At 41.2% G+C, this 24,217-nt stretch overlaps 2 protein-coding genes across 2 annotated transcripts; one reads left to right on the top strand and one right to left on the bottom strand.

Annotated features, from left to right (window-relative positions):
• The first annotated feature begins 270 nt into the window (after nucleotides 1-270).
• LOC137975101 (uncharacterized) lies at nucleotides 271-9,012 on the top strand. The gene is made up of 4 exons (XM_068822160.1): nucleotides 271-529; nucleotides 2,049-2,620; nucleotides 3,704-4,073; nucleotides 4,671-9,012. The coding sequence occupies exons 1-4, from the start codon at nucleotides 355-357 to the stop codon at nucleotides 8,894-8,896; spliced, it is 5,343 nt and encodes a 1,780-aa protein (XP_068678261.1). The 5' UTR covers nucleotides 271-354; the 3' UTR covers nucleotides 8,897-9,012.
• A 609-nt stretch (nucleotides 9,013-9,621) lies between these two features.
• LOC137975103 (histone acetyltransferase KAT8-like) lies at nucleotides 9,622-21,626 on the bottom strand. The gene is made up of 10 exons (XM_068822162.1): nucleotides 21,420-21,626; nucleotides 21,259-21,330; nucleotides 18,457-18,626; nucleotides 16,334-16,387; nucleotides 15,202-15,366; nucleotides 14,679-14,768; nucleotides 13,460-13,600; nucleotides 11,841-11,934; nucleotides 10,567-10,717; nucleotides 9,622-10,272 (listed from the first exon to the last, which is right to left on the bottom strand). Exons 1-10 carry the CDS (start codon nucleotides 21,619-21,621, stop codon nucleotides 10,056-10,058), a joined length of 1,356 nt encoding a protein of 451 aa, XP_068678263.1. The 5' UTR covers nucleotides 21,622-21,626; the 3' UTR covers nucleotides 9,622-10,055.
• Between the last annotated feature and the right edge of the window lie 2,591 nt (nucleotides 21,627-24,217).

The raw sequence follows: 24,217 nt of genomic DNA, 5'->3' as shown, positions 1-24,217 counted from the left end.
CAGCAGAGCTCGGGCCGGTTGCTCGAAGCCAGGTTAGCGCTAACGGTTGGTTAAGGGGTATCTGAACCTATAGGTTTCCATGGTAGTTAACGCTGGTTAGCACTAACCAGGCTTCGAGCAACTCGGCCCTGGCGATCAGCCTATTTTCGACAAAGGCGCGCGCGTAATTATGACATCATTAATGGCCCATTTACAAATTCTAATTTCGATGATTTCGTAGATCAACCTACGCGAGTTGTCCGTAGCGACAAAACTGGGTTGACACGAACTTTCGCCTAGATTCGTCGTCGTTTTGAAGCGGGGACAAACGGCATTTGTTTTCCGCGCAGAAAACAATGGTCTGACATTGAACCAATGATGGTTCCTGATGCAAGAAGATTTTGGCATTACCAAGTGGATGGCGGTTGGGCCTGGGTCGTGTGCTTTGCGTCGTTTTTCAACCATAGTGTTATCTTTGGAACGATACAGTCTTTTGGAACGCTGTTTATTTCACTACTGAGTGAGTTTAACGCCGGAGAGTCTGCAACCGGTAAGAGAAATTTTCCTCCAAATTTTTCAGGTTCCGCGTCATTGGCCTTTAGAATGAGTGCACGTGCAAATTAAAGAAAGTTTATGAAAGCGGTATTCTATTGCTCAAAAATATCTTAGCCTGTAAAACCACACATCGTACACGCTGGCTTTTTTTTTTTACTTCAAAACGACATTCTCAATCCCACCGCCCCAAAGAAAAGGGCAGAAACAGTCAACCAATCAAATGGCTTTGTTTTGCAGAAGACTCCAGAAACAAAAGAAACGGCAAGTGCAGCAGAATTGTTTTTCATTATTTTATCATTCTTTTGTCATGTCAAGTGCCCAAATTTATGACCATGAATATACAACATGATCTCTTCTCTAAATTAACGATTATCGTTAATTCTTAATTTGCTTTCAATTTACTATTATCGTTAATTTAGGACACTGTGTCCCAGGACTTGTGGTAGCAGAGAAAATAAGGAGAAAAAAATCATATCCGTGGATTGGATTCGAAGCTGGAGCGTCTACTCCATAGGAACCGCTTCTTTCCGCTTCACCACTGAAGACCAACACATCGCGTTTTCAAAAAAACATTTTTTTAAGTCTGCCATAGGATATCGCTGCTGGAAAAATATTAGGCCTAGGCTAGATTAATAATTTAAGCCTAAGCTTGGATTTAAAATGTTTAGCTTTGTCGTGAAGTTTGGAAAGCGACCTTTGCAGTGTGTAATATGGTTTGTTGTTGTTTGATAACACAGCATTATCAAATAGTGTTTAAAATATTGTTCCTAAGCAGCTAGCGGTGCGGTGGTCAAGTGGTTAGGTGACCGGTTAATAATGAACATTCTCAGGTTCGAGTCCTACTTATTTAGGTTGTCTTTTAAAAATATATACATTTCCCATAATCCATATCAAGCTTTCAGTCTTCTAAATTAGCGATAATAGCAAATTCAGAGCAAATTAAGAATTAACGATAATCGTTAATTCAAGGTAGAGAATGGCTTGGAATATAATGGCCGGGACACACTAGGCGACAAGTCGCAGCGACAGGCCTCTGCGACAAGCTGCTCCGTGTGTACCACTTGCAAAACACAACACCTGTTCGGTGCACACGCAATGATCTCGTATGCGGGGGAATGTGAACTAGTTTGCTAATTCCCTATGGCTGACCATATGACGCTCTATCGTTGGTTCATTTATATTTTGTCGCAGCGACTTGTTGCCGGAATTGTACGAATTGTGCGATAAGTCGCACGAATTCAAACTGGTTTGAATTCGTGCGACTGATCGCGGCGACAAAATCCTGCCGCAGTGACAATGATTTTCATAAAATTAACCGTGTCAAACAAGGCGAATTGTTGCGGTGACGTGTCCCCGCGACGTACGTGTCGCAGCGACTTATCGCCTGGTGTGTCCCGGCCTTAACATCAAAGAAGCATCTCATTATGACTTCCTGCCTGGACCTAGAGTGGGAACCATACGCCTCAAGCAATGGACTGACATTGCATCTAATGATGTTTCCGTCTCTTTCTTAGCATGGGTAGGTTCCTTGGGTTATGGCTTCCTGTTCGTCATTGGACCTGTCACTACAGTTCTCTGTGAACACTTTGGGTGTCGCGTCATGGCCTGTACCGGAAGCGTCCTCACCTTTCTATCGCTGCTTTTGACGTCCTTCGCTACTAGTATCCCAAGAATGTACTTCACTTTTGGCGTCTTGTGGGGGACTGGCGGCAGTTTCCTTTTCTTCTCTGGTCTCCTCGTCTTAAGATTTTACTTCAGCAGAAACCATTCCTTTGCAAACGGAATCACGATGACTGGCGCCGGCTTTGGCACACTGGTGTTTAATATCATTCTTCAAGAACTCGACAGCACGTACGGCTGGCGGGGCGGGATGCGCACTATAAGCGTATTTGCTGCTTTGACGTTTTTGGGAGGTTGTGCATACATTCCCCCACCGGTCGATTATTTGCCCTTCGAAAGACCAAGTCTTCGTTATCGTCTGAAGCGGCTGATTGATCCTCGTCCATGGAGAGACAAAGCCTTTCCAATGTGGGTCCTATCGTTGTCATTTATTTTGTTTGCGTACTTCTTTCCATACACATATCTGGTGAGTATACTCCACTGCATTTGTTGTGTTTTGCAACACAGAAAGGAAAGGAAAGGAAAATATTAAGAAAAAAGAAAGGAACTTTCTTTAAGTCGTTCTAGCGTTGAGGCACTGACTGGGTACACTGTAAATTGAAATTAACAATTAACACAAATCAAGTCAAATGTTGGTTTATGAGGAGAGGGGAAACAGAATAGAGAAGCAACAAACTCAACCCACATACGGCGCCGAGTCTGGGAATCGAACCCAGGCCACGTGGGTGGGAGGCGAGTGCTCTCACCCCTACGCCATCCCTGCACCCCAAGTTCCGGAATTTCTTTCTATAGATGGTTTTCACCTGAAGTCACAGCGGCCATGTTGGCGCACAGAATAATAGAGAGAAAAGTCTTTTGGGAATTTGAGTCTATTACAATGCACAACATGGGACATAATTTGCTATTGTCTTGTGCACCAACATGGCCTTCTCATCACGTGATTGAAAACCATCTATTCTTGGATTTCACATGACGTCACGGCCACCATGTTGGTGTCCTCAAACAATGAAATGGCGGCCATGTTGGTGTCCCGATCCAATCCTCCGGGAATTGAAAGCTATTATTATGCTAACGTCTTCTTTTGTTTTCGTTGAAAAACATGGCTGTTGATCACGTGAGTGAAACCCAGGAATAACTTGAGAGCTCCACGAATTAAAGGGAAACTGTAACGAGAAGCGCATGCGCTAGCGTCTTGTGAAAACTTGAAAATTGTTAGGTTAACTTTTTTCAAGTTGAATCGACAAATTCAAAATGGTGTCCACTGGGGAGGGCCATGGTGGACAAATGAGAAACTCCGGCGAATATACGTGACTCACGCGTGATTCCATGATGGCGGCTAGAATTTCCCGTGGGCTCGAGAGCAAACAAACTCGAGCATACGCAGCTCATGACAGAGCCCCTTCAAAGCTTCATTTTGAAGTTTATAGTTATTTTCGATCACTCAAAGCCAAAAACGTCTGTCTAACTTTGGGCAAACGATAAAAAATGGGTTAAAAAACTAGAACTCATCAACTCGTCTAATTTTTATGCTCATCCAATGCAATTGTAGGTTAAAATGGCGTTAACACTGGACATCCCCGTGTCGCAAGGAGCCCTCTTGCTTGGTTATTTTTCAATATCAGCCATCTTTGGAAAACTCACGTCCGGAAGATTGGCTGATCTTCCTCAAGTCAGGCGCCTCTACATTTGCGTGACATCTGCGATCATTCTGAGCTTGTCTTCCATGTGTGTAACCGCTGCCAAGTCATATCACGGATTGCTGGCTTATACCATAGTTGCTGGATTCTTCGATGGTTGTTTTGTGGTTACTGTACCGCTTATTACTCAAGATATTGTAGGGAAAGAGCTCATGGCTAAAGCACTTGGAAACTTGTATGGTGTGGTAGCGTTTCCTTTGACGTTGGGTCCTCCTGTACTAGGTAACGTACAAGAAAATCCTTTCGCCTTGCGTGATAAGTTGAGAGACCATTGAGAAAATCAGCCAATCGGCTGAACGATAGATTTAGTAAAGTCAGATTTATTTCGGCTTGCTTGAAAAACAAGTTATTCTCGTGATGACCTTTAGGTCGAAAATACGCAGCGACGTCAAATAATTATTAAATCCCTGATCCATCTGACTGTTTGACTACACTCTTAGATATCATTATTCCAGACATACTTGCTAACTCCTTGCCATAAACCTTATATATTTATTTCTTTGGTCGTGAGTGGGCGGTATCCTGAGAATCCAGCAATCTGATTGGTTGCGGGAGCGGTAACCAAGGACGGTAATCAAGGACACTAACTGACGAACGAAGCTGCGAATGTGACACTTAGGTCGGTCAGTACGTAGAAAAACTGTCCCCTCGGTCTCGAGTAAAGCTCTCTGCTTGCGGCCTCGGACCGTGCTTGAGACCTTGGGCACAGTTTTCACTATAATATACGGGCCTTCCGGCCAGTGAAAAAAATAAATAAATAAAGGTAAATCTATATATGGAGAAAAAGCCGGCTTTGACAATGAATTTTTTTTTTCAAAGGAGAACTTTACAAGTCCACCGGTTCATTTACCGTGACGTTCTTTGTATCAGCTTCTGTTGTACTCTTGGGTGTAAGCCTTATCTACGTCGTTCAGCGGTTACGCCCAGACCTGGTTCAGAAGCCGCCGTCAATCAGGGAGGAGATAATTCCCTCGCCCAGTATTCACTCGGCAAGCGTTGTGGACACATTAAGCGGTTTGTGCGTCACTGAACCTACTCTGTCTGCATCTCACTTGGATCCAATGGAAGTTGGTTCATATCAGCGGTTCGATACTGTTCACCGAGACGACCTCAGAGCAAACTTTATTGAGAATCTGCAGGGTCGATTGGCCACCCAAACTGAGGTTGAAACCGTTTATAAGCAAGCGGTTGACAAAATGGTGAATGAAGGGAAAACCCATTCGCGAAACAATTCAAATGATAGTAGTATTACCAGGTCTACAGTGCCGGTCCAGTCCACCATAGACAGTGCTCGTGGTTCAGTCATGTCAGCTGCAGACATAACAAGCGATATTACTAGTCCTATCAACCTAGGAGAAAAATATGATTTACCGAGCTCGAATGAACCTATTGATGATAGCCTGAAACTTCATGATGATGAAGAGGCAAAATTACCTGATGATAATCAACAAGAAAGAAATCAAGAGTTACTCAAAACTCTTATTAATCGGGATGGATCTTCTACAGTGCCTGAGGTGCACCCCATCACTACTAGCGCTATAATTTCGTTAAAGATTGCGCAGGTAGAAAATAATAACACTGACCAACACGATTTTGTCTTGGTTACTCAACAAGAGGTTGGTTTTTCGACTCAATCTCTAAGGGAACGAAATAACGGTGAACAGGTTTTCACAATGCCGTCGAACGTACAGAAGACAACTTTGGAGAGAGAATCCGAAGAAATTATTGTGCCTCAAAACGTTCTCTCGGCTCTTGATGAAGAAGACATCAACAGTGACACCAAGCCTCTTCTAAACCCCTTAGATCCTTCAGAGGAAGAACATACTGGGGAAGAAACACAGGACGCAAACGAAATTCTCGAACTTGTCCGCATTCCCCCACCTCCCTCGATTCCTCGTACTGGGCAGCTTGTTGCTTTGGGAACGGAAGAAACTGTCGACCAAGAGCGGGCTGATCCAGACGGTTTATTAGTAAGCAAAGCGTCTCTCTCTGAGATAGCATTTGACGGTTACGAAAATGATCCTTACGACAGGGAGACAGCTGGTCAGTATTTGTCCTCTGGAGGGGTGTCTCCTCCTCCACGAAGAGAACGACTTCATCTCGCCGTTTTTGACCAACTTAATTTATTGAGTGAACGGCTTGAAGCAGTTGCTGCGCGCCAGGTCCAGGAAGAAGAGCTTGATGATGGAATAGCACAAGATCAGCGTCCTGTATTCTCGCCAGCAATGCAGAGCCTCCACTTGACGCCTCTTTATTCAGCAAATCAGAGTGTACCACTAACCCCAGCGCGGGCTCGGTCAAGTTTTGTGAACACCCCAGCACCAACTCCGAGAATGACCCAACCAAGTGCCGTGCACACTTCGACAGCTCCAACCCCGATTCCCACCCCACAGACTCTATCTCATTGCGTGTCTGGAGTGTTTAATGTCGCTGTAGATGTCCAAACATCAAACATGATTCAAGCACAAAATTCTAACAACATTTTTGATGTTCAGTGCAGCCCAACACCTTCACAAGCCTCTGCTGGCGGACGTCGTAGCGGAAGCTCTTCTTTATCGGATGTTGGTCACGAGATGATGCTCAACAATTTTAGTCTTTTTGACTCGAAAGACACTGAGGGATCTACGGATGCGTTACCATCGAAAGATTCGAGTTTCAATGGCTCATCAATTGCAAATGATTCACGATCCCTGGGTGATTTGAACAGTGTTAGCGAACCAATTGATGTCGTTGGGACAGTCAAAAGCGGAAGTCACGGCGGTCACTTGAATTCGCCCGTGACTTCAATTCCAAATTTACAGGTGAAATCACCATTGACTGGTTGTGCACAACATCCTTATGTACAGTCTGAAGATGGAAGAAACTCGTGTCATAAAACATACTTGGTCACACATCAGACAGAGCAGCAAACATGTGATGTGAAGACATGGACAAACGAGGAAAATGTCCATCAAGGATGGCAAGTCCATGGGGCAAACGACAGCCATTTCCACAATGAAAGGACAACATGGCTGCCACAAGAGACGACATATCAAAGTACTGGAATCGAAAACTATTCATTAAAAGAGAAATTTTATCAAAAACTGGTGGAACCGAAACCATACGAGAATGCAGATGAATCTGAAAATGCACAACAGCCCTTTCATCAAGAGCACTTTCAGGTCACAGATAGTGGTGATACAGCTGCGCCCAAACTGGAGCAAAACGTTTTTCCAGAGGGCACATCGGATACGATTGTTCACTCAGTGTTCCAAGCATCACTGGATTCGAGTTCAATGGAAACGAACTTACACGGATTACTTTCAGATTCAGAACAACACGAGTCAACAGATGTTCCACAAGAAATGCCATTCCAAAGAAATGAGGTCTGCATAACAATCGCTGAATCGAATGAATCTATTAATCGCATCACATCAGATCCAATTGTTGTACCATGTACTCCCCAAGAGAAAGCGCACACAGAGGTAAATCCATTTGTGGACACAGAGAATGCGGCAAGATCTCTACAGAAATCCTTCCCAGAAAGTGCCTTATCCTTGACCATTTATAACCCAAATGAGCCAGATTTCACTGCCATTTCAACTCAGGGAAATCAGATGCATTTTAACTCTAAGGAGTCTAATGTACAGCTACATGTTGATTTAGGACAAACAAATTCCACCAAGGTTACTCATCACATTTTATCGCAGGGAAACGAACTCTGTCAAACAGGAGGTGTCCATCACGACTGTCAAAACTGCATGTCCTCAGATGTCCTTGATTTGCCGCTTTTAAACCCATTCTGGGGTCCAAGAGAAAGGAAGTCCCAAAATACTGACGGCGAGACACCCCAGCTGCCTAACGTGTGCTCGTTAGACGATGGCAGAGATGATGTCAATAAAAATATTCAAGTAACAGATGCGCCTACTGATCCGGTCCCCATCAAGGACACTCAACATACACAACTCGACTCTATGTTGCCTACAGACGAACCGTTGCTGGATAGATCAAGCTTATCGCCTCAAGGTGCTAGCTTGGATCTCGATCAACCTGACATAATAGTTCTTGTTGGTAAAGAGATGAGGCAGCAAAATTATCTACAAGAAAAAAGTGGATCTATGCATCCAGAAGCGTCTCAAACTGACATAACAGCTGTGGGATCAATTCAAGCTGGTTACATAAAAGAAAGCGACCATAGCGTGGACAGTAAAAGTAACTGGACGATGTTTCCTCGCAGCGAAGAAGTTCTCATTTTCGAAATGGACACAGACAGTGATTTAACCGACTCGGTGAATTCATCTAGCGATTCAACCAATGATAAGCAAGATCACGGTTTTGCTGTGGATCAACCCGGCCTTTTCCCTCCACTGCAGATATTTTCTGACAACGTTATTCAATATGATGGGGCTAAAATTCCTCAGAAGCTTCCACCTCCGCCAAGACAAGTCCAACGAAAACGAATAGACATGCCAATTTGCACCAAAGAAAAATGCATGTCCGGTGGGAATACGAAAGTAAAGCCGAAGGGGATCTTCCAAAAGAAAATCATTAAAGAAAACGAAGAAAAACTCTCAGCAAATGAACCTCTGAATAATGAAAGTGAACCATGTTCTGTTCCCATTGATGCTGATTTATCGGCGGCTGAAAATACTCTCAGTGAGATTGATTCGGATTTACTGAGTGATTCTAAGCTTGAAAAAGTTAATAACCCTTGCACCACTCGGCTCAGTGACAATTCAATATCTGAGATTGCTTGTGATGATTTTGAAGCTGATGACATTGGGGCGGAGGAACTCGATAATTCTAATTTAGATGGGGCCCTATCCAAGTCCTTAATCCACGAAGATATAGCGCCTTTGCTCATGCAAAGCGAAAAATCCATACAATATTTGAATCTCCGCGACCTTCCAGGTGATAGTGGAGTTCTTCAAAGGCGTCCTTCGACTACATCATCCGCAGATGATTCGAGTGTAAGCAGTACTTCCACGGACTCCAGTCTCTCGGAAAATGAAATGCCTTACAGCAAGTTGCATGAATGCTCCTCTGATTCATCGGAACATGTGTAATAGCTTGCTGTTGGCAAACTTATCCTTTATTGTTGAGGTAAAGTGGAACACTTTTAAGAGTCACCGAGAGAAACTTGCTTGATTTTAATCGTCATATTACCCAGATTTGCTGAGCGTTGTTGATCCATTGTAGTTAGTTACTGTGATAACAGTAGTCAGTTGGAAGTATTAAACTTTTCAGTATATGTATATTTAATGATTGCCCTCAGTTGGCAGCAAAGGAGTGAAATCAGTTGTTACTGTTAGAACACAGGGCACAATTTCTGGGAGATCCCGCCCAGAGTCCGAACGTTGGTACATGTATCTTCCGTGAACATCGACTGAGTTCAGGTACACAAACATGAATATTTACACTTAAAATCAAAATAAACGTATTTTGACTCATCCTAGGAGATCCACGGCAATCAGTCGGGAGGGGAGCAAACCACTCACCCTCTGAGATCCACGGCAATAAATCGGAATTAAAAGCCGGAAGCCACAGGCAAAATCGGGATGGAAAAGTTTACAAAAAAGGGCGACATGAGCCCCCTCCCCTTTCCTGGGAAATCATTCCCAACAAAATCCTTTTTTGGGGGGGATGGGGCGGGGTGAAATTTACTTCGGTGGTTTTATCCCTCCTTTTATCAACAGCTATCGAAATTAGTGGCTTTCTTTGTCGTTACTTTTCTTTTCGCTTCCTGCATCGCCGACAAAAAAACTTTGGCAAATTAAACCTGGGACAACAATAGCAGTAAAACATTCATATTTATCGTTTTCTATACACAGAATTTTAAAAATAATTTACAACTTGTACACAGCGTTCCCTTTCAAGGGCATTTCATTTTAAAACTAAAAAACCTCCCTGTTTAAGGTTACAGTGTTTCATACTCGGCGTTTGCACGGAGACAGTGTCATTTCATACAAGAGCAGAGTTCGAAGTGCTTGCTTGAGGTAGCTCACATAAAATCAGCGCATGCTACACATATTCTCAAACGCCCTAGATAGTGGCTACCGGGACTGTTTCAGTGACCCCTCTCGGCATCCAACTACGAATATTCTTTAGCAAACCAACAAGTGACCAAACGAGTCAGCAAAGTTTATCTGGAGCACCACTGTGTGTGTGGAGTATACCGTTAATCAAATTTAAGCCCCTCATTGATTAAAGATTTGACACTGTTAATCAGTGTTTGATCTTCTTGATCTTCTTTCCCGGCGGCGCCCACCTGAGGCATGAAGTGTCCACAGACAGTACTGGTTTGCGGTAATGCGCACTTTTGACATGCTCCTCAACAAGCTTTGGGGTGACGCAGATCACGTGTTGTCCTTTCCAGTATTTCACCATGTTTAACGACTGAAGCGTGTTAATTATGTCTTCCTGTGTTATACTTGTCATGTTGCTAGAAAAGGGGAAAATGCAAAAACAAATATTGAGAAAAATGAAAAGTTAAGAAATGAAAAAGTACAATTTAGAAAGTGACATCCTTTGCATAAAATATCCACAATGAATTCACCATCAGCTATTGTAGCTCCTTAATACCGAGGGCCTTCAAAGAAAACATGTTTTTAGGGTGCATAAATGCATGCGCAACTCTCGTACACACGTGTCTGCGCGAAAGACGATAGCATATTGTTCAACCCCTGCTATTCCCGATCCCTTGTGGGCCTGACTTCCTTCGACAACAGTCACTCACCTGAGATCTTTAATTGACAGCGTTCCTCGAAAGTTGCGCAGTATATCTAGCAAAATCCACGACCAATAACTCCTGTAGCTCAGCTTGCCCAGATCTGATAAGGGCTTTTCCGGCGATCCAACCATCTGCTCTATCTTGGACAGCTCATAACCTAGGACATGGACAGAAAACAAACTTTCAGTCTGAAAGCAAATGAAGGGCTATATCATAACACTTGTAAGTCAAATTTATCACAAACGTTTTCCAAACCATGGCCAAACTTCAACCGATGAATTGTGCCTGGCAATTGCTGCAACCGGATCAAAGAAAAAGGTGAATAAATTATCTTGACCTCTTTTTCGCTCCGGTGCTTTCATGTTTACAATCCGCTAAGCGACCGATTTGTCACTCACTCACTCTCATTCGGCTATTGGAAGATGGTCACTATACACCCGGTCTGAGGTCTGCCTTAATGCTTTGACGGTAAAATTACGCATGACCGTGATTGGGTGTCTTGCTTTTCTCATTTCTTTTTGCACTGATAAGCAGTTTTGCCACGCTTGTCGCTTTAGTTAAGTATTCGAGAGACTTCGATGAAGCAAGCAGGTGTCCATTAAAGGTAAGTAAGTATTCTTTAAGCAACATTACACCGCAACGAAGGTTTTTCTTTGTGCTCTACGATTAACCCTTTAAGGCCCGAGGGGCTCCCCTTTGACAAGTAAAATTGTCTGGCGTTAGACAGTAAAATCTATAAGTAGCCGCTGGGAGTTCAACGGTTAATTGCCAGTGATACATAGCCAGAGATTAATATGTTCACGTTCCACTATATCAGAATGGTTAATTTAAACAGCAACATTTACAGTGCATGTTTATGATATGGGTAACCAAATATCACTTAATTAAGAAATGAGCATTCGTTTCACAGGAACATTCACAAACTATTTTTTTAAAGGACAAAAATGGGCCGAACGCTAGGAACTAAACAAACTGTTTCAGTTGTATGATGTGGTAAACACACACTTTTTGTTTCTGTACATGTTCGTCAGTATACATTTAAACGGGGACATAGTTTTTTCACGCTGTTAGCTTAACCCTTTAAGCCCCGAGGGGTTCCCCATTGACGAGTAAAATCGTCTGGCGTTAGACAGAGTAAAATCTATAAGTGCCATTTGGCACTATCGGGGCTGAAAGGGTTACTTGTGGTTACAAAGGCTCGTACGTGAATGTCTTCAAACAGGTGAAGATAGTCGTTGTTCGACAGTAGCTGTTTCCATGACAAAAAATGGTTAACTCACTGAAAGCAATTAGGAATTTGCCATATCCTTTTCTCTGGTATGGTGGCAACGTCAGGATGCAGGCGACGTTGTTTCCATCTGGGGACTCTTTCTCCTACCAAACAAAAAAAAAAGGTGTCAACCATGCCAACAGCCACAATCCAGAGATCATGTTCGTACAAGTAAAGAAAACCTTAACTTCTCGAGGTAGAAAACATTACCGACTTCTTCTTTGTAAAGCCGCCGTTACATGTTGAACCCTTCAGCGGAAACTTAAGTGCAACGGTACAGGCGTTGCACCGTGAAACATCAAAGGTCAAACCTTGCTCGGGAACGTTGGAAATAGTCTCGAAATGTTGTTACCAGATTCCCGCAAAGCAAGTCGATATTAGTTCCATGGCCTTGGCCGTGTGCGCGCGCAAGTTTCGGTAACTTCTGGTACTACGAAAACCACCGATCGGTGGATTGACCCCGAATTACTGAGTCACTGTTCCACCCACTTTCGCTAGTTTAAATAGGCCAGTTTCGTATTCTCATAGCTGGACTGGATCTAGCATGAAATGGAGGCTAATACGGGCAAATTAATTAAGATCTGCCCGCATTTGCCTCCATTTCACGCTAGATCCACTCCAGCCGTGAGAATTCGAAAAAGGTCTATTCTTGAAAGTTGTCTTGTTTGATGCTACTTTTCAAGCCAGGGAACCTTTCTTGCACTCGAAGTAACAGCGAGTCCATGGCTGTACCTGCAAACCCTTCGCTGGAAAAGAACACCTTTTTTCCATTTCTCCCCGGGACTCATACCTTTCCATTGTTGTGGTTGTTCAGGCACACCTTGACGGCGAAATCTGGCTACTGCTCACACCGGAATTTCATCAAAATGTTTAACTGAAGTGGGCGGGGTTGTCACTCAATAATTCGGACCCATTCCACAGCAGATCGAGCGACAGTGGTGTTACACGGTGAAACTCTTTGGTTTTTTTATCAACACTGCAATCGTTGAGACCGTTAGAGAAGTAGAAAGCGGTTCTATTTTTCTTGAAACTTGTTTCGCAGCACCGTTGCACATGAGTTTCAGCTAAAGGTTTCAACGAGAAACAGCGGATTTACAGTTCAGCCAGACCGATCCATCATCATTGAAAGCAACTTTTATTGTACAGGTATATTTCCAGGTATTGAGAAAGGTGTACAGTACTTCCCACCAGCCAAGATACATTACTTCTCACAGAAATGTGTTTATCAACTGAGTCAATATGGTAAATTGACCACCGAAGAGAAATTCCAAAGCTCACGTTTCGAGCGTTTGCCTTCCGTCAAAAAAGCTCAGCTTTCAAATTTCTTTACCTTGGTCAACTAATTTTACCATATCAACGCAATTGATAAACCCATTAATGTGTTTCACTTCCGCACCAGGGAAAAAAACAATGTTTTGTTAAATAATAGCATACAGTGCAGTATGGCCTTAAGTGATGTTTTACTACACAAAAATTTTCACAGAGCTATTGAGAGTCCATCGTTGACTGACAAAATTTTACCCATATATGCCATAGGTACTGTTCCTTTTAAAGAGCATCTTTGTGTTGGCACTCGTTTAAACCTCATAAGATATCATAATCTCAAACACAAGGCTTATGACACAATACCTTCGAGAAATACCCAACGAGATGTGCTCCTTCCCTGTCGACTTCTGTTAGCAAGTAAAACATAAATGGTTCCACATCAAAGTACAAGGTTTTGTGGTCCAGGAACAATTTGGCCAGCAAGCAAATGTTCTGACAATATAACTGAAACAGATTTAAAAAAAAAAACAAAAAACAAGCAGTGAGCAAAAACAAGGCACCGGTATTCCTAACTTGACCGTGAAATATCTCGTCACATCGACATGCATACCCACCAAAAAATGTTAATCAAGTTTAGTCCACAGCATCCTGCTTTGCAAAAATTTCAATTTTTTTTTTATTTTTATTTACGTAGTTATACTTTTGAATATCGACAAATAATTATTGGCTACAGTGCAACTACATGTGCAATTTAGAGCTCGAAATTAACGGTAGTCGGTCGTCTGAGCATTTGCCCGCATTTGAATATCTGTAGCTTTTACAAAACATTGTCAGATAGGAAAATGCAAGAAGAGACAACTTCACGAATATACAGGCGATTGAGATCAAAGACGCCATTTTGAAAATGCCTAAACTTAAACTCAGACTTCCATGAAAAACCACAGACGCACACTAAGAACTATGCGATATTCAAGCTTCATCACATGGATTTAACAGTAGCAGGTTTCCTTACGTGCAACAAGGGATTTATCAAAGCAACCAAATTCATGGATTTGGTTGCCTGGCTTTTGAAACAGGGACAACTTACGTTTTTTTTTTTTAATTTCAAGCACTGCTGTAACTGACAAGAGCTGCACTAAGTTGAATAATTAAAGATCAAGCTGTTGAGGTGTGTTAATGTGTCAATCAACCAGGTGATCAGATGACGTAATTTGGAGGACTGGGAAGAAAAGATTTTAACGCTGTATCCCACAACCGCGCGCGGCCTTAGGTGTTGTTTCCAAACTCCCTGCAGTATTTTCATCGCCAAAACTCAACAGATCATTACGTGTCTACCACATTTCTTGTTGTTGAATGAACATTCAAGTAGACCCGACGAGATCTAACACTCGCCTCTGCCATGTTGAATTCGAAAATAAGCCCGCGCGCGGTTGTGGGATACGGCGTTTAAAATTTTTCTCGCCAGTCCTCCGAGTTACGTCACCAGATCACCTGGATTTACCACTCCCTTACTAATTAATGAGACCAAGTTCATGTAAGTCCTGTATGTGTATGTTAACAAGAAAGAGGATGTTTTTCATACCTTGTGCTCCTTTCCATCAACTTCATAAACTGAAATTGTCCCCTTGCGGTATATTTCCTTCCCAGGTGGTTGACGCATTGCACACTTCCCCTGTAGAATAGACCCGTTCATATACATTTCAAGACAAAAGGCACCTTGCAAAGCATCATTATCCCTTTAAAAGTAATTTTAACAAAATCGTTCCGTAAGTTATTTCAGGCCACTTGAGTAGGAAATGTCAAAAGCCCAGCAACACCGCAACAAGATTTTTATGAAATTACTATTATCGTAAATGGTTTGAACCCAGGAGTCATATCACAATTAAGTAAAGTATGATTGTCCAGGTGAGTGTAGTCCTGAGAAGGACTGCTTGAGATGACATTTTGACTGACATTTCAACAATCTGAGAGGAAGTCATCTTCAGAGTATTCTGCTCAGGTTATTGAAATGTCAGTCAAAATGTCATCCCAAGCAGTCCTTCTCAGGGCTACACTCACCCGGACGATCATACTTTACTTAATTATGAAATTACTATTATTCTTACCAAGTGCTCCTTGTACGTTCTTTCATACTTCATGTATTTTATGCAATATTCGCATATCCACAGTTTATTTTGCTTCCCATATTCCTCAGGAAATGGTGAAAAATACCACGCATCAATCTCATATTTGCCAAATTGGATTTTATCCACAAACTTGATCTTGGTAATCTACAAAGTGGAAGTGAAAAAAACTGCGTTAGTCCTTAGGCACCCTAGGGGGTTCCCCATTGATGAGTAAAATCGTCTGGCATTAGACAGAGTAAAATCTGTTAATGGGACATAGTTTTTCAGTGTGTGAATAACCCATTGACTCCTGGCGTTAGACAGAGTAAAATTAATACAAAGTATGGCCATTTTAGGCCGGTTTAGGGGTGAATGGGTTAAGACTTAATCGCAGAAGTCAGTGTCAGTTAATGGAGGGGACACACTGCTAAGTTTTTGACTGGTTAACCCACTGACCTCTCAGCCCCCCTAGGATGTCTCCAGTTGACAAGTAAAATCATCTGGTGTTAGACAGAGTAAAATCGGTCAAGTCTCACTCCAGGGGGTCAATGGGTTAAACTCCACCAATACAGCTCCGGAAAGTTGAACAGAAGGTTGATGTACAAGTACATGTAATTTGACACCTCTAGTAGGCGCTGTATGATCCATGCATGCCCTTCAGTATTCAACGAAAGCATTGAGACAATCACTCATCATGTGCACCCTCCTACTTGCCAAGTGCCCTCCTCTCTCACTCCCCCTGACAATGTTCAAATGGTTAGGGTAAATCACTCCATGAAGTAAATTACGAATGGGAGTGGGGTGTGGGAGTTTGTTGATAGGCTCAAGGCAGCATAATTTTTGCTAAAAATTGTTCTATTTTTAAATTACCAATTTTGGATATATTTTATTAAAAATTGTACACGAAGCTTACAGCACAGCTTGCAACTAGCAAGATCCAATGCATGCATGCTTTTGGCAATGGAGAGCAAATGAAAGTACCCGGGTCAAGAATGAACGTCAACTTGCATGATCACATCGGTGGTACATGCAGCTGAAACGTGTTTCCACTAATGTACCAACCTTTCTCTGCTGCATCTACTGTAAAAACAGTTTAATTTACCCAGACCAAAACAACACGGATTGAACTTACGGCTTCATGCTCTTTTTCCAATGCAGCAGTGGTGGGGTCCATCTCAGCATAAGTCTTCAGAATAAAATAATAGTTATTACAAAAGATCAGTGGCATTCTTCAGTATGAAGAGTGACCTTTCAAAAACAAAAAAGGAAACTAAGTGTATTTCCATACAATCTTCCACATGAGATGAAATTAAAAGGCTCTGAGACTAAAAGGTGTTGAGTGATTTGCATGAACAGTATAAAAGAAATAGCTCAAAGAGCAGCTAATCATAATGCAGTGTTGTCAAACGTCAAGCAGAGAAAACTTGGTGGGAGTAGGGGTGTTTGAACACATTGCCAGACATCAAGACAGCCTACCAGTAGCAAAAATAACTACTGCTACAGTATGTTCAGACAAACTCTACACAAAAGCAAAGACTCTGAAGGGATTCAGAAAGGCTTGGATAACAATGTAGCATATTGGACAAAGTTGTCACTATTGACACTTGTGTAAGAAGGGTGCAGTGCCAAAATGAAGGGAAGAAACTGCTTTGGTCAATACAAGAGTGCCTCTACAAATGGCATCCATAGGCTATGGACTAATCATTGAGGAAGTTACAAAATGACTCACCCGGTATCCCAAATTGTATCAAGAAATCATGAAAGGACAAAACTACAGGGATCAAGGGCCAGCATAATGGCTTCTTTTCTTATGGTACATGTAGTAGTACCAGTGATGATGATGATGATGACGATAATAATAATAATACCAACAACAACAACAATGATAATCATCATCATCAGTAGTGGTGAGAGTTTAAATGACGAAAGGCTTTTCACTTGTACTTAGCTATACAAAAATGGATATGAATTACTAAAACACAAAAGATTTACAACAGCAACTGGTTACAGCTGTGCAGCTCTATAAAAACATTATAATGTTCTTTCACATTTTATTCCAATTCATGGTTTTTTGCTGCAATATGATATGTTGAACCCATCATTTCACTGTTGATTTAGCACAAATTAGCTATGTACTGTATTAACATCTAACATAACCTGCGATCAGGCGTACTTTTCCTTAGACATGGTACAAAAAGGTACGCCTCATACAATTTCTTAACGAGTCGTCTGCCGCCCACCTGTCAAGAGTGATGTTATCATGTGTCATGCTATAAATGTGAGCCAATCAGATTTTACCAGAAATTACCTGCACGCTGCGATTCAAGTAAAGACGCGACATAAACAAAATAGTACTCTGGCTTTGATGTCTGCAATCAAAGCTATTCTTGCAAATCCTGCTTGCCAGTTGATGCGGTTTCTTTGTTCAAACCATCAAGGAACAAAGAATTTCGTGATAAAATGGCAGAAAAAGCCCAAATTCTTCATGTCATCATCAGGCGCAATCAACAGTACAATAAACTTTATTTAAACTCGAATATTTGAGATGCCAATAAAAGATGCTATGAAAATAGATATGAGGAAAATGGACTTTGAGAAATTCTAGTTTTTCAGCAGCAGCTACTCAGCTATCATTTTGTTACAAGTGTGTTCCGATTGTTCAGCGATTCCGTAAACAGTGTCGAATTTCTCTGTCAAGCTCGGCTGATTCCCGGAATGTGGCAACCCTACAGTTCTTCCTTTTTGGATTCGCAACTTGTTGTTTCCGAATATATTCCAAAGGACTTGCCACAACTACAAACGTTTTCGAGTTGGTGGAAGAAGAACGATGCATTTTCTTCTAGAATGTTCGGGCCTGTATTAATAACCCTATTGCCAAATCCCGTAGGAAGTACAACTGTAATGTCTTCTTTTACTCAAACCATACTTCGGATGCATTCTCTCCGCTCTTCCTTTAAAGGTTTTTGAAAACAAATCTGAAGTCGAAGCAACAGAAGCTGTAAACAGAGCCTAAACATCACTCGTGTTCAAATCCTTCTCGGCGGCCATAACAACCCATTTTCAATAAGTATGATTTGCAATTCTGTAACCAATCGGAGCAAGGCTCCAAGAGCTCTATTGTTTTTTGGCCAATCAGAGTAAAGTCCAGATTATGGACTACGAGCAGACGACTCGTTAAGAAATTGTATCAGGCGTACCTTTTCGCACCATGTCTAAGGAAAAGTACGCCTGATCGCAGGTTATATCTAACATTACCTTTTGAACATGATTAATTTCATCATGTTTGCGTTTTTGGTTTCTTGTCAACTTCCTTTCTGGTCCATCAATCTCAACTTTCTCCTCTATAATAGGGACATGAACACTGTCATCTCTCTGTTGAAGGTCAACCCTTTCCATTGGCACCCATTCATCCAGGCGCCTGTTGACTGAAAGTACAAAATTGTATAAGCCTACCTAGCAAGATTTACTGCTTGGTGGTTTTCAACCTAGCACTTTCACAGCCTCTTGCACTAGTTTTCATTCTGCAACAATGCTGAAAACCACATGCATTTGTGCCAGCATGGTTCCAACAATGGCAAAGCTCTTCCATCTCCTTATACAAACCACCAACAAATCTCAATTATGCATTTTGCTCTGATGAAGGGATAACACTCAAAACGTCAGCTCATAAACATTTCTTATGTGTATCGTTATCAATGCTTCAATGAAACCAACTTTTTTCGTTTAATTTAACTCCTTTAACAGGGTTCTTTCTAGTTTTCAGCACAACTGGTAAGGGCCCTTTTCAAACCGGTAAAGCATTTGGTTAATGTTGGACGTTCTGCAAAGGATAAGCGACTTCTGAGCATTTGCAGGCGGTAATAATTGCTCTTACAAGCGGTAAATTTTACCGGTTACCGCCTGATAAGGAGAACCCTGCTTTAAATTAAAAGGAAAAAAGGAAAGGAACTTCATTTAAGTGTCAAGTCTTCAAGGCAGCTGAAGCACTAACAGGGGACACTGTAAACTGAAATCAGCAAATTAACACAAATCAAATCAAATGTTGGTTTCTGAAGAGACGGAAAACCGGAGTACCCAGAGAAGGACCTCTTGGTGAAGAAAAGAACCAACAAACTCAACCCACATACTATGACGCCGAGTCTGGGAATCCAACCCAGGACATATTGGTGTGGGAGGCGAGTGCTCTCACCGCTGCGCCATCTCTACAACATCCCAACAACATCCCAAACCCCCTTTTATTTGCCTTCTTCTAAAATGGCCACCATTTTAGTAATCTTTTGTTTTCTTGCAAATTAATCCTGGATGCCCTGTTCAAGGTCAATATTCATTTGAATTTTAAGTTTAAGAACAAGGCAAAAAGGGCTAATTTGCAAGCAAACAAAAGAATACTAAAATGGCATCCCCTTTGGAACAATTGAAAGTGTATTTGCCTTATCATGTAATTAACAATTATGCCATGAGTGCGCATTGGATATGAGATGATAGATATAATCACCTCCTATCCAACAAGCGCAAGTGGAGTAATTATTTTACTATAAACACCCACAAATTATGGATAAATTTTCCCTACTTCATTTTGTAAAAAAAACAAAACTGATGCATACAGTTACTGATATTTGTAGAGCATGACATAGTAGCTCATATACCATGATGGCTAAGCCAATCAAAACTTAAAAATTGCATCATCCAATGATCTATTTTTTAATTAACACATATATTATACGACCTGGAGTGTTTTACCAAGAACTAAAACACTCATGAAATCAATATGACCAATAGATCCGGGAATGCATGTAACAAGAGTGGTCGTATTGAGCACCAAAGTCGCGATTACGGCCTTTGTTCGCTACACTCACTTATGCGATATTGTTCTTGCCACTCAAACATAAAATTTGTATCTTCTCTATCCTCTATTTTATGCAGGGGTTTCATTAAGTTTTGAAGTAGAAGGGACCTTGTGATAGAGTAAGCGGGCACCCCTATATACAGTCTGGTTTTTGATCTAGAGACCTCCTCTGAGCAAAGGTTGGTACTGTACTCAGAGTAGACGGATCCTTGTACCCTGGTCTCAGTTCTAATAAAACCCCTGTTTATGTGATGTGAATATAGAAAATATCATATATTTGAACTACGGATATATCAATCTAAGTGAAAGTGATCATTACAGTTTGTGAAGCAGCTTGAGAAGTTCCAGAGAAGCCTGAAAAAACCCCGAATCAAACGGGACTATCACTTTTGCTTAGATTTACATACCTGCAGTTTAATTGTATGATCATATCTCGTATCTTCACTATCACACGTTCAACTATTACGAGATATAATACGAACTTACGAGTGACCAGCTCCCAGACACCTTGAAAGCTTGGATGGTTGAGCAAGTGCTTTTGGTAGTCCAAAAAGCCACTTTCGGTATATTAAAATTTCATACATGTTCAATATACCCAAACGGATACGATTCGTCTCGTCAAACCGATGGTCCCTTGGTACGAATGGTAGGATTAGTACCGATAGAAAATGATGTCATTCCAATGGTTTTATTGGTGAAAAACAAGTTCGCTTAAATTACACCAAGTAGAAACGCGCTAATAATTATGAATATTCCTCGTTCTATAAGCCAACCACACAAAACACGTTCGCTTTCACCAATAGAACCATTGGAATCACCACTAACACCAACAGAGTCTATTTGTGAGTATTGGACAACCCTCTAAAATTCAGCTTGAAAGATAGGTTTAGAGGACAAAGACAAAGGAAAGTGGATATATCGATATTTTTCACATTCATTCCAACATGTTTCTATTGTTTTCGTCCTCTCTGCCTCGCTATCAAGCTAAATATCGTTATTTCGAAAATGGCCTATTACACTGTAATTAGATAAACACATTTTGGAGCAACTATGAAATGCAGGGCCATATTTGAAGCAATATCAATGCAGTGGCTCCGCAGCTCGCCAGTAAAAGTCGATGTTTAATAATGGAAGGAATAAGGTTTATCATTGAGTGAAATTCAATGTTTGTAAGAACGATTAGAATCGATCGAAATAAGTGAACGACTTACATCCATGATAATGCACGTAGTATTCGGACTTTCCATCTTCAACAGACCTTTTGTGGATTATTTCGGCTGAATCTATCGATAACAAATCCAACAGTGAGCAAATAATGTCTTAAGGAAGTCAATACAGCAGAAAATTCGAAGAAAATTGTAAATTAACATACGCCACTGTTGATCGTTGGGTCGTTGCACTAAACACTGTCTTTCTGCATCCAATTCTCCCAGCTCTGAAGTCCTTCGAGTCTTTGAGGTTTTATCGTCGAATTTCTTGGGCTTTGAGCCTAAATCTCGCTTTTCTTCGTTAGTTTCGAGTGCCTCTTTCTTGACTTCTCCATTGACACCCGGCATGTTGTTATCGGAGTCCATGTGCAAGAAAGGGAATCCCACAACGCATAGCGAGCACAACAGGCAGCCCAATGTCTGGAGGAAGAGTTGATATATTGATGAAAGTCAAGTAGACTATTGCACGACTGATAAAACAACGCGAAAATGTATTTTTAAACGATATTTCGGCTGGCTAATACCAGCCTTCATTAGGTTTATGGTTTACTTGACTTTCATCAATATTTTTTAAACAATTTTGACTGGTCACGATCTTCTCTGATCCAACGCTGTGCAAAACTTATCGTTCATGTTTTTTTGCAAAGGTTTAAAACCTCAACTTCACTGAATTATTCTTTATATAATAAACCAAGTTATTGTCCCATTTTGATTGGTTCTTGCCTATAATCTATTATTAAAACAAATAGATTCCATGTTGCCGTGCGTCTGTTCAGTAATAGATCACAGAAGACGTAAAAATGTGATAAGAACATCAGTGACACGCTCGACTATCGCCTCGTGTGCCCCTTTTTTTTTGTTCTTACCAAATTTTGACGTCATCTGTGATCTATTTCTGAATCGATACTGAACAGGCCCACGGCAACATGAAATCTAGCTATTTGTTTTAAAACATACAAGGGTGCGCTTGATATGAAGTGATAGATAACAACAACTCTTCCACTGAACCAACGATATCTGCCCCGGTCAATTTCCGTCCAAAACGGCTTTTGTCGGCCAATTTTTTTTTCTCAGAGCTGCAAAAAAATTTTCAGCTCGCTTTATTGCTGACGCGTTCCTTGTCCATATAAAGTACAGCAGGTATATTAACTGATAGCCTGTGTCCGGCGATCCAATGAAAATACTGGAAATCTGATGCCCGTAGTTCATTTTTGAATAATAAGCAATATGGAGAGAATGAGATCACTAGCCTTCAAGACGACACGTTCTTTCTACCGACAGACCTTGTTAAATGTCACGGTGAATTACTTATAACCATAAAATTATTAGAACACCATGCCACTTTGTTCGGAATTCCGTTAGTTTAGTCATGGATTGTAAAAAGACAGCACTCTTTTTACGATCCGTGGTTTAGTGGGAAAATGACCGACCTCAATAGTATTGTACTATTTCCACCTATGGATTAAAAATGTAAATAAATGAGTAAATTTATTTACCTGTTTATTTATTTTTGTTTCTATTATGTTTTTATTAAGAAGTAAAGTAAGACTGCCGATGATTGCATGGCCAGCCTCCTTGAGGGAAAGTATCTGTAAACTGCAGGATAAGAAGTAGGGCTGAAGTCCTCCAAACTGCATTGTCAATTTTGCCTGAAAAGCCCCGAGGGGAGGAGCCAGTTAATGTCTCTCATTTCCTGGTTCAATGTGGCCGTCAAGTTTGATTACGGTTTTCCTTTGATATTCGTTATCACCGTTCACACATAGTCATTCCATTTACCCCTGCTTATCTGTTATCACATTTAATTTCCGAATTTCATACCTATATTCGTTTGTATTGCATGGACGGTTTCTTATCGTCAATTTTCTAGTTACTACGGGGGGCGCCCAACGAGAATAGAGTTCAAAACCACTTAGACATAGCATCGTTAAACGTATTTTAGTATTTGAACGGTAGATACAGGTGTATTTTTATCCCGGCCTAAAAATTTTTCATCGGTTCGGATTTCCTAGCTGAAAGTCTAGTGATCCGAAAATTATAGGGATCAAAACTTACCTTTTCGAAAATTTCAGCCAGAAAAAAGGCTCCCGAAAATTCTAGCTGACCTTTTTAGAGTAAAAAATCCGTTTTAAAAAGGGCAATCATACCATTTTTTAGAAGTTTGAAAATCCTAGGACAGGCAGGCAAGCAAGAAACTTTACAGCAAATGTTCCGAAAATTCTAGATCTCAAATCGTCGGCTTCCGAACAGTTATTTTCTGAAAGTTCACGTTGGGTGCGCCTGTTAATACAGTCCTCAGTTTCTAGTCGTTCTATACTGAGCACGTGCAGGGGTTCGAAGTCGCATTAGCCTTCATTTCAAGGAGTTCCCGGAATGTCCACAGAAGCTAAATATTTTAAGCAAGAGCCGATACAACGTAGATTTGATTTTAGTGGTGTATTATATTTCGGCTGGCCAAACCAGTCTTCTTCAGGTACACCGACAGGAAGATTGTCCACGGTTGCTTTCTTCAAAACTCTGTCCACAGAGTTCTTACACTCAGTTAGGAGTCTGAGGAGTTTCCTTCAGTCTTTTCAAACCCATAGACACAGCATCGAATGTAAAAATAACAAACAAACTGCGGTTATAAACAAAACGAGACAACGCATGTTGTAAAACTTTTTATGAACTTGACGTTTCTTATGCTCCAACATACATCTTCAGAAGTAACGGTTGCCTAAAGTACAATTGAATTTAAACACGAAGACTAATACCAAATAAGGAAAGTAATGACAATGAAAAAATAAATGAAAATAAACAGACCTAGTTAAATCTGCTTGAAACAATATAAATTAAAATGGCTTGTAGAGAAGAAGTTTCTCACTGCCAACATTTTCATTAAGCGCTGGTTTTAAATTGCGAATCAACAAGGTTTAGTTCTTTTTCGGTTTTGTTTCATTTGTCTGGGTTGTATCGTTTTTGCACC

The sequence above is a fragment of the Montipora foliosa genome, chromosome 11 (assembly GCF_036669935.1).
Source record: "Montipora foliosa isolate CH-2021 chromosome 11, ASM3666993v2, whole genome shotgun sequence".
NCBI lineage: Eukaryota > Metazoa > Cnidaria > Anthozoa > Scleractinia > Acroporidae > Montipora > Montipora foliosa.
This window is presented reverse-complemented; position numbering and strand designations above follow the sequence as displayed.

What these genes read in the sequence shown, in the direction of transcription:
- LOC137975101 (XM_068822160.1), top strand. Translation starts at nt 355, where the DNA reads ATGATGGTTCCTGATGCAAGAAGATTTTGGCATTACCAAGTGGATGGC. An exon ending in CGCCGGAGAGTCTGCAACCG is followed by an intron (nt 530 to 2,048) that starts GTAAGAGAAATT and finishes TCTCTTTCTTAG; the next exon opens with CATGGGTAGGTTCCTTGGGT. An exon ending in TCTTTCCATACACATATCTG is followed by an intron (nt 2,621 to 3,703) that starts GTGAGTATACTC and finishes ATGCAATTGTAG; the next exon opens with GTTAAAATGGCGTTAACACT.
- LOC137975103 (XM_068822162.1), bottom strand. Translation starts at nt 21,621, where the DNA reads ATGGACTCCGATAACAACATGCCGGGTGTCAATGGAGAAGTCAAGAAA. An exon ending in ACCCAACGATCAACAGTGGC is followed by an intron (nt 21,331 to 21,419) that starts GTATGTTAATTT and finishes TGTTATCGATAG; the next exon opens with ATTCAGCCGAAATAATCCAC. An exon ending in CTGTCAATTAAAGATCTCAG is followed by an intron (nt 10,273 to 10,566) that starts GTGAGTGACTGT and finishes CCCCTTTTCTAG; the next exon opens with CAACATGACAAGTATAACAC.